Source organism: Amborella trichopoda, chromosome 10 (assembly GCF_054954075.1).
Source record: "Amborella trichopoda isolate Santa Cruz 75 chromosome 10, AtrichopodaSantaCruz75HAP2 v2.0, whole genome shotgun sequence".
Taxonomy (NCBI): domain Eukaryota; kingdom Viridiplantae; phylum Streptophyta; class Magnoliopsida; order Amborellales; family Amborellaceae; genus Amborella; species Amborella trichopoda.
Window position 1 is genome coordinate 4,072,805 of NC_142345.1, and position 10,628 is coordinate 4,083,432.

A 10,628-nucleotide genomic window follows, 5' to 3' on the forward strand; every position below is an offset into this window, starting at 1 on the left:
TAGAGAGAGAGGGGGCTCTTCAGCACACACACCTAGAGAGGGAGAGAGAAGGGATCAGTGACCTCCACCAATCAATGTGCTTTTGGAACGTTATTTTCTCACCATCAAATATTGCATCCTCATTGTTTAGTGAATTCGTTTGCATCGCCTATGGATATAACCTTGATGATGAACTATGCAAATCTTTGTATCCTTATAGCAATTAATCTTTGTATCCTTATAGCATTTGTAATTTTAGCTCATATTATGGTACGTGCTCATTTTCTAACGAGTTAATTACACATTCCTAATTGGATTCCAAACATTAGGATTCATGTTTCCCCAAGGTCTCTCAAAATCCAACACAAACCTCTCGAATCTAATTCTCTGCAACCAAACCCACGCCCCTGGCCCGGCCCGGCCCGGCCAAAATAATCTCTCATTAAAAAATATGGGTCGAACCAGCTCTCTCCCCTTGCCTACAAATAAGGTTAGGTTAGACCAGCCTGTAGAGAGCAAATATTTGGGTTGCCTTGGTGTAGCGAAAAGGGAGCTGAGTTTTGTGGGCTGGGTTTCAAGAGAGAAGAAAGTGGGGTAGACTTAGTAATAGGACTGTAACAATTTGGAATTTGGCTGTGCAGAGAGAACTTTGGGGACAATTTGGGTTTTGTATAGAGAAATTGGAGAGAGATTTCTGGTTTCGAGAAAGAGAGCTCGAGTTTGCGGGTTAGGAGAGACTTATGATAGAAAAAAATGTAAAAGCAGTGTTTGAAAACACAGACTAGTCGGGCGTATTGTCCATCGCACATATCCGTCTCAAATCGTTGATATGAATAAATCTAGATCCGTCCAAATTGGCGATCCAAAAATATTATAATAAAAAATAAAAACATAGGGTTTATTGAGGGAATAAAGGGACATTAGAAAATATTAAATAAGCTACAAGAAATTGAAAAACACAAAAATAATGAAAGGCAGGCCTTCCCAAACCCAGTTCAATCCCGACCACTTCCTGAGCGAGATCAACAATTCCTGATCCAAAACGCTCAATTCTCAAATACAACGCAAAAGGAAGTAGTGATATCAACATTTTTTTTTTTTTGGGTTTTTGTGGGGTTAGGAGGGGCGGGGTAGGGAAAAAAAAAAACAGTTTAGTAAATAATACATACAGTACACAAAAAGTATATTTTATACTTTCAGCTATCAACAACAGGGGGAACATCTACACCTTTTGAAGTCGACAACAGACTTTTGATACCAAGAAGGGAAATGAAAGGCAAGATCATTGCCCTATTTGAAAACTTTTGTTACATTTGAAGGGCAACACCTCATCCTAAAGCAACTCAAGCTTCAGCCTCACATAAATCCATAAAAATGAATGGACAAAAATCAATTTTTCTGTAACAAAGGCAGAGATCCCGACTACCACAAAGTCTCAGAAAGTTGTGAGCGAATCCACTAAAAAATGCCCCTCGCCAAAAATAAGCAATTTTATGAATAAGCTAAATAAAATGAGTTTGTTTTACTTTACCCAATTCTCCAAAATTGAGACATGATTCAGCCCCACAGGTTGTGTATATAACGGGTTTCTGCTTTAACCTCACTTCTTAGAACCAGTTGGGCTCTCCAAATTCATCTCCTGAAGGTTGAGCAAGAGGTCATCCGAGCTCAAGAAAACACGGTTTGCAGAGTTGGAGATGGTATGAGCTATCTCTCTTGCAGCTTCAATCTTCCTCAAGGTGATGAAAGCTGCGTTATTAGCAATGGCCTGACCAATAAGTTGAGCACTCTTGGCTTCTCCCTGATCATCAAAGCATCAAAATGGGGAAGTGATCACATTTAGGGTTTAGCCTGAAGGGATTGTATAGAATCAAACCATTATGTATCATACAAAAATATCACCCCCTAGTCATCAAATGTGAAATCGAATGGCTGCATGTACATTATTCCACACAAAATCTTAGGAAAATTATCTCAACTTCAAGCATGGTGAAAGGTGCAGCCCCAGCCACATGATTATCACACTTTTGTACCAAAGATAAACAGCATTACTGTATATTTTCCAAAGTTTAAAACAGAACAAACAAAAGATGATATTCAGTTTCCGGAAAGAAAAACAAAATATGATATTTAAAGAAAGGAAATATATACCTATAGAATGCTAAGAATATGAAAGAAAATGATAATGCCATTGGCCCCAAAAATTGCAGAGAAGGGCATATTTTATATTAAGGAAGTTTCTTTTTTCTTCCTCTTTTTTTTGAGGGCAAGATATTATCTATAATGAACTTTGTTAACATGCCCCAAGACATTTTCAATTTAAGGTCACTATTTCTAATCATTTTAGGGCAAATAATAGTAGTCCTTTATCAAGGTGAAATGCAAAAAGTTCATTGGACCATGGGCTGACATGTGGATGCCGACCTCCTCCCAACCAAATCACCTTTCACATTTACAATTAGCAAATACTTAAAACTTACCCAACCAAGGAATAAAATTCCTTTTTGACGGTTCTCAATTGAAAGGCAATTTGTAGTATGTCCACAAATTTCAATGGACATTACAGTAGCGTCATCATACATAAAGTATACAGGGCTGTGTTACCTAGATACGAACATGGGTGTCCGAATTTTATGGGTATCTAAGTGTAATAATTCAGCCTAAAAATCTAATAAGGCACAAGTTTGTATGATTATTATTTTATAACTAATAGACTTCTAACGCATATATAACAAAAATTCATGACATAATGGCTTCACCCCGCTCTTGTGCTCTATACATTTTTGTAATATGCCGGTTAGGAACGGTTGACACCAATGTCCAAGTATCGATCATGCATCAACAATACTTCTTCAAGAATGAAGAACATGCATGACATAGATGTAGGATATGTTAATATTCCATACCTGTGCTCTAATAACAGCGCTCTTCTTGTCTTGCTCAGCTTTCTCCACAACAAACTTTGCCCGTTCTGCTTCTTGAGCAGCAACTTGTTTGGCTTCAATTGCAGCGGTGAACTCCTTCCCAAAGGTAAGGCCCGTAATAGAAACATCATCAAGGGCAATATTGAAATTTGCAGCTCTCTCGGTCAATATTTTCCTTATTTCTCGACTGACAGCCTGAAAGTACCCACAGATTATAAAAAGTCATATGTGAATATTATCATCATGCTTAGTATCAATTGATCTCAGATTTATGTGTGGAAAGAGAAAATAAGGAAAACTACCAAGCTCATACAAGAACCACCACGAAGCTAATAAAGGAAGATGCTCAAAAGAACCACCATAAGGCATAATACTTGAAGATACTCAAAACCAATACCTCTCTCTGAGTGATGAGTTGACTTGCATTGTATTGGGCTACCACTGCTTTTAAAGTTTCATGGATAATTGATGGCAGAACCCTCTCATTATAATTCTCGCCAAGGCTTCTATAGATAGTGGGTAATTGATCTGGCAAAGGACGAGTAAGAACTCGAAGACCTATCTTGACCTGAACAAAGCACCAAAAGGATATTTGTCTTTCATATTTATTTTGTGATAGGATAAACAGAAAAGTTAGTGAAATGGGGAGTATTTCCATGCCATATTTCCAAATAAAGGATAACGTGAGGGAAAATAAAGGGCAAACATTTGACAGAAAATGAAGTCGATTAAATGTGTAAATTCTTTCAAAGGATCCCTATATGAAACTATATACACATATAGAGACAGAGACAAACACGTGCCTAAAAAACTTTATATCAACTTGCCAATACTTCAATCCCTTGAAAAAACTAGAGAGAGAGAGAGAGAGAGAGAGAGTCTGAAGACAGAGCGAGAGAGAGAGAGAGAGATATCAGGGGTTTGGTGGTCAATGCATGCCCTGTTCTGCACAATGTGTGTGTGTGTATGAGAGAGAGAGAGAGAGAGAGAGAGAGAGAGAGATTAATGGAATCCTACTAAGAAGGGCTGACATGGTTGCAATCTCCTTAATATGTGAATGTAGTGGTATTTTTCCCAAACCAATATCTCCCATAGTAATTTATTAACATTGAAAGAATGAGCAATTACAACCACAAGTCTGTAACTGATCAGAATGTACCATTTGAAGATCACGACTTCCAGAAGTACTCTCAACAAGGTGGGGGCGAGCACGGACATCATAAATGACGGGTCTATCAAACCAAGGAATCATCAAATGAGTCCCCTCAGGATAAACCTGAAAATAATCTTAGACAAAATTAGAATAAAGAAAATTTGCTTCCCAGATAGGCCTTGCTACTGATAAGGAGGCAAGATAGGATAAAGAAAATACATTAGAGAATGTGCTAAAACTATTCTACAGTTAATAGTAGTTTTATTTATTTCCCTTTCTTTGCAGTGAGCATATAAAAAAGATGCATCAGATAGACATGCAGTAAGGATTACCACCGGATAACACGAACCATTCCATATACATATCAATTTCATTCCTACATATGTCAACATTAATCAAAGCTTCCGATTAGAACCCAAATAATAGTTCAACAGTTCTGAAATGGGTTCCGTTCTTCAATATCTATTTCTTTTAGTACAAGGACATAAGGACGACTAAGCAGGCAAGGTAAAGCATTGCTATTGATTATAGCCATGAGAATCATTAACAGAGGACCACAAAATGACTTGTCAAACCATGAGTACCATAATCATCAAATTTAAGCATTTCACAACCATCAGACTGGAATAGATGAGTTCTCAGTTAAAAAGACTGTTTTCCATATTGTTCATTTTAAAGCCCTTTTAAAATCAGTGAATTATTTTTACTTTTGTTAACAAGCATAGTGAAATGTTTTGCTTCAGTTGTAACTCGCACAGAAGACAGCATTAGCAGAGAACCATTGAGTTGAACTTGATACACAATACAAATAAGTAGTAACCATAACTCTGCTTCCATTAACATCTCCTTGCCATCATTCTTTTTTTTTGGAGCTTGTTAATTTTCTATTACAAGAAAAATGATTTACAAAGAATAGCCCACACAGCCAGGGCAGTGTACCCACTCAAGGTGGGATATACACGAGAAGGTACAAAAAGGGGTCCAAAGAACGAATGCTATACATCTTTAAAGCTTACAAAAAAGGAACCCATAGCTCAAAAAGGTGCTGAATGGATTCCGGCCGGAGCTGCTACTGAGTGTGCTCCTTCCCTGGCTAGTGCATCAGCTGTGGCATTAGCTTTCCTCACCATCATTCTTGCCAGAATTAAACAAAACCAAACACTGCCTCTAGCATGAGCCCCCTTGTTGATTATTCACTGTTGATATTACAATACCTCAAAATGTATGGTTGTATGTGCATTTTCTTACTGCCTCTGCGTGACTGGACCAAACGTTCGTCTAGAACTGTAAAATGTGTCTTTGGGGTAATGCTGATTATGATCCTTGAGCTAGAAAACTTAATATTGATAACACGTTAGTTTTCCTAAAGAACCTTTTTTTAGTTTCAAACTACAGCAGATCTCCACTTTCTCCTTAAAATTCTGAAAACCCTATAGCTAAGAACACGGCTACTAGAGAGTAACACACACGAGAAACAAATGCTAAGCATATAGGAGAAAGAGAAATAAAACTGTAGCTTTAACAAGCTAAAGCACTGTCAAAACTAAAGACCCTCAATATTTTTAGGCTCTCACAACATGATATGGAGACTATTGTTAAAAAACGTGGCAAAGCACTCCAGAGGGGCAAAGCCACAACTGAGTTGCCTCCCAACTTCAACAAACTAACTTGGTGAGTTTGATTTAGAAAAAAAGAAAGGCTCAGCCCTACAAAGAAAATAAGTACGTAGTTATAGAAAAAGGTGAGAAAATTTTCTGAGACTTGAAACATAGGAAAATCTCAGTCATTGTATCCAATGACTTGCCTGAGTTTCTTCAAACTAAAATATTGAATCATTCTCAAAAAAAAAAGTTGAACTCCTTATTAGCCAACTTCAATTCAGCAATCAAGTCGACTTAGCATAACTCTTGGGACACTGATGTCGACTATAGCTAAGGAAGACATGAAACTGAACTCACGTCCAAGCGGCCTCAGAGCTTTAACCCACACATCACATATTGCTATGGTTCCCTCTTCAGCTCATTGCCAAAGAGCATTAACCACCATTCCTATCAAGTTAATTTTGCTCTTCAGTTCATCACCCAGTTACTCTCATTTGCAGAACACCAAAAAAAACCCAAAGTCCTCACCTTAGAGATTCACCAATTGGCCTCTATTTACTTCTTCAAAATAAAAATTCAGGCACAAAGTTCCCAACAAGTATGAGTCTAGTAGAGCAACACAATATTGGAAATCTTTCCCCCATCATGATGACACCTCACCCATGGAAGTCATCACACTTAAATATCCTTTCCAGCCACCTCAAAAGGTTCAATTCTTTCATCCATTCCTTCAGACTGTTCAGATGGTGGGTCAATAAGAATATCCCGTTCTCCTACCATTTCACCCCCAGGCAGCCCCGTGATCAATCTCAATGACAAATTAACTTTAACAGCTTTAGCTACTAAACTAAGCAACTTTTTCCCTGTACTTGACAGTCATATCTTATAAATGAGGTCTTCACCAGCTGCAATTCAAGAGAGAAAAAGTAAAAAAAAGAAAACTAAAAAAAAACCCTGACAAGACAAAAAGTACAAACAAATGACAGAGAAGAGAGAAAAAAGAGAAAACATTTTTTTTAAAAAAAAAGAGTGCAAAAAGAGAAAAGCATACATCAACTTAAAAGAGGAACCTCAATTTAATTGCTAGTATGAACTACTACTCGACTTGATCCCTCTTTAGCAGTATGGGAATAACCAAATTGGATTCATGATCAGAGTATCGCTAAAAAATGAGACCTCTAATTTTTCTTTTTATGGATAAATAGAACTTGGACATTTATTATGCAAGTCAAACATCTCCTCCATAAGATTATTAGTAGCAAGTCAACAAGGTACACTGTCTTGGATATATCCCACCTGATAATGTTGAGGAAGTAGCCCTTGATTATCCTTGGGCTAGAGAAGAATTGGGCAAACTCAGCCTGCAAACCAAAGCCAACTTCTCTTCTGTGGTAAATCACAAATACCCAATGGACGAGGGAACACTCTCAAGGCATAGGGCAAAAGAAAATGCATGGATAATCAGAAACGAGGATCATCATACCAAAGTTTAAACTATTAAATGTGCTTAATCATTCTTGAGGATTAAGCATCAATAACTGAGTCTTCAGGGAAAATGAAAAACTCATAAAGGAAGTAATTTTATGACCCCAAGTATTTGATCTCAACATCAAATGACCACATTACTCAGCACTGTGCAACAAGACATTTCTTATGCAAGGTTAATTTAAAAAAAAGAAAAAAGATTTCAGGAAGTACCAACTGTGCCATAGCCTACCATTGAAGTCTAAAACATTTATTGTAAAACATTTATCAAACTGACTCTGCAACCAATCCAGAGCCAAATTCTGCAGCATCTCTGAGTAACAAAGAAGAAATTGCTTGTGCCCACATAATCCCATTTCTCTTACCCAAATTTAAGACCCTTCAGAGCTTGACGTAAACCAGAAGCAACTAACATTCTTAATCTTAATTAGCTCCTCCTCTATGCCTATTTTAATTATGACAACCAAATAAACTACAAGTACACTAGGTGAAATGAATCCATTGTTCTCGTAACTATCAAAATATCAATGCACTGCTACTATTGCAAATCCCATGGGTTCTTTTTATGAAGCAAGCATGGCTTGCCCACTGAAAACAATAAAAAAGGGAAACACAACATAATGAATGCTAAGGACAAAACATCTACCCCAAGCAGAGAATAATGCATACTGTGGTCAGTTAAATCGATTCACTTAGAGAAAAAAAGCAAATTAAATACCTTGTCTTTGACACCCACTAAACGGTTAAAAACAATAGCTCGATGACCTCCCTCAACATTGTAGAGACTATTTAATGCTGCATAGATGCCAAGCCCACCAAGTACTGCAGCCTTTGTCAAAGCCGAGGCAGCACCGCCCCCAGGCACTTTTGGAACTCTGACATTTTTGAAATTCATAATGACTGGAAAACCAAATGCTGAGAATCAAAATATTAGCTGGAAGTTCCACAAACTTAAAAACACGCATCATTAAATGGCATGATTAGAAATAGTGAAAGAATGACAAACAAGTATCACCGCATGCTCGCAGAGAAGTTCAGAATAAAACTTATACAAAGTTCCAGTCATACAAGGAACATTCCTTTATTAATCAAAAAAAAAAAATTAACTGTACTGCAGAGCTGGAAGTATCCGTACACCAACACTATTGAAAATAGCTCACCCAGTTGGCACCAAACAATTCCTAGCCTCCAAAATCCACTTTTAAAGCTATGTTGCATGAAAAGAACTACTTGTGTAAGTATCAGACAATGGTATAGGGCATGGGATTCCCCAATCCGTGAAGAACAAGATTCAGTGAAACGAGTATCTTCTTAAGAAAGAAAAAACAAAACCGGACATTAATATTCTATGTCATGATCAGTAGCCAAAAAATTCAATTATGCCTTGATTCAATTAAGACACGTTTTTACTTTATCTGGAAAAGAATCCATATATGTTTTTAAAGTTCGTACGTTTCTAATTTAAAAAAAGGAAAAAGAAGAAAAGACCAAAGTCTGCATCAATGATGCAGGCAACAGACGGTGTGCAAGCAAAAAATCCATAAGAATCTGTGTCAATATACATAACTCCGTTGTGCAGATAGCTACAGTGATCATAATATCCATCTTCCTTTGCATAAAGAGCACACTCTAGAAGACGTATAGCCCATCTTTATAGTATTACAGTTCAATAACTCACCAACAGTTTTTCTTCAAAAAAAAAATAACTCACCAACAGACCAAACAGACTTCAAGGATAGCTAATAAATTCCAAATTGGTCCTCAAAAGAAAAAGGAATGTCCCCTTATACACCGTAACTATGTAGATACCACATCACCAATAACTCAGAAAGGCTTCAAAGACCATAAAAATAATCACATATCGGTTATTGCCCAATAAAAGACAAAGCAATGAATGTAACAGTGAAAATAATCACATATCGGTTGTTTCCCAATACACTAATCAATGAAATGAATCCCTTTTGCCAATATAACAGTTAGAAGCAGTGAATCAAAAACCCAGCATGGCATACGGCCAAGTCAAAAACCAAAGCCATGGGAATTGACACAGCCCAGCCAGTTTCCCAAAATTTCGATATTATGTTCCTAGGATTCAGCCAAGTCTGACCAAACCGAATCGGGCTTGGGACCCTAGCAAGTCCTAACCGAGTCCTTGTTCCAAATCACTGGCTAGAAAGAACCAGTAATAGTTTATCAAATAATGGGCAAAATTGTTTACATTGAAGAAAACTAACCCTCAAGGATAGTGAAATACCGAGAGAAAAAGAAATGAATTCTTTTACCCTAGCTCAGGAAATCAATAATGTGAATATACACTGAGATTGAAGATAGCTCTTCAGAAGTAAACAAAGGTGACATTAAGAAGGTGAGAATAGAGAACTGCAACATCAATGACTTAAAAATCTAAAAATCGACTGCATAGCTCTGGAATATGTCTTTTGCTCACCTTCTTCACAAATTGTTTAGACACTGAAAGATTTCTTGCTTGTCCAATAAATTCGGCTTGCACTCCAATAAAAGAAAATTTCAAGTGATTTTCCATCTCGTCACAAGAGACTTAGACCAGAGTGTTTCTTCATGGCATTTTACAGAACAAAATCTAAGCATTTTTACAGAACTACCACGCCATTTGAACATCATTTCAAAAATCCATGGAGACCTAAATATCAAGAGAGAGCAAGAGCTGGGGAGGACAGGAGATGGACCGTACCTTCGTCTTCTTCTCTTCGTCGTGTTAGAGAGGGAGCTCTGGTCCCTAGCCCTTGAGTCCTGGGGAGGGAGAGAGACTGTCTAAAACCCTAGAGTCGGAGACAGATGGGTTCCAAAACCCTATTATCGAGATATTATGGCCTGGGGCTTACTATTAAAAACAAAAAAAAACTTTAAAAAATGAAAAATTATGTTGGACCGTGTTTTTATATATGCAGTCGAGAAAATATAAACTATCCATCTTTTCCATCTAAAAACGATAGAAACTAATGGTGTAAACGTTTTCTTACTAAGATCATTATTTCTAGTTTTTAAAATTTATTTATTTTTTCATATCCATGATCGGAGATTACTTAAAAATTAAGCCTTAAAATCCACTTCAAAAATAGATCTATTAAGATGTCCACACTTCTATATATGCCGGCTTGCCAGCAAAGACACCGGGTCCTTTGTTATCAAAATTAGGGTGACATTTATATAGAGCCGAGGCTCTAAACAATTAAAATAAAACCCCACCTTCAAATACTATCGAAAAATATGGTTTCAATACTAGAAATAGTTGTGATAGCTTTAAAATATTTTTTCATCTTTAACTATAAAATTTAAAACTTCAAAAATAGTATAGATCGAGCATATCTATGAAAACTTGAAAAGTTATTAGATGTACTATTTTTAAAACTTGAAATTCATTTTTTCTCATGTCCATGCATTTTGATGCGGAAACGATCAATTTGAGGATATTTGGGCATCAAATCAAGCTCTTCAGGTGAAATTTTT

General features: G+C 36.8%; 1 protein-coding gene across 2 annotated transcripts; it reads right to left on the minus strand.

Moving 5' to 3' along the window:
* Positions 1-1,150: 1,150 nt before the first annotated feature.
* LOC18434737 (prohibitin-1, mitochondrial) lies at positions 1,151-9,979 on the minus strand. Of its 2 annotated transcripts, none has more exons than XM_006844800.4 (6): positions 9,853-9,979; positions 7,861-8,042; positions 4,063-4,179; positions 3,301-3,471; positions 2,886-3,098; positions 1,151-1,780 (listed from the first exon to the last, which is right to left on the minus strand). In XM_006844800.4, the coding sequence occupies exons 2-6, from the start codon at positions 8,035-8,037 to the stop codon at positions 1,580-1,582; spliced, it is 879 nt and encodes a 292-aa protein (XP_006844863.1). In that variant the 5' UTR covers positions 8,038-8,042; positions 9,853-9,979; the 3' UTR covers positions 1,151-1,579. The 2 variants fall into 2 exon arrangements, with proteins under 2 accessions (XP_006844863.1, XP_011623590.1); XM_011625288.3 differs by having other exon boundaries at positions 7,861-8,057.
* Positions 9,980-10,628: the final 649 nt, after the last annotated feature.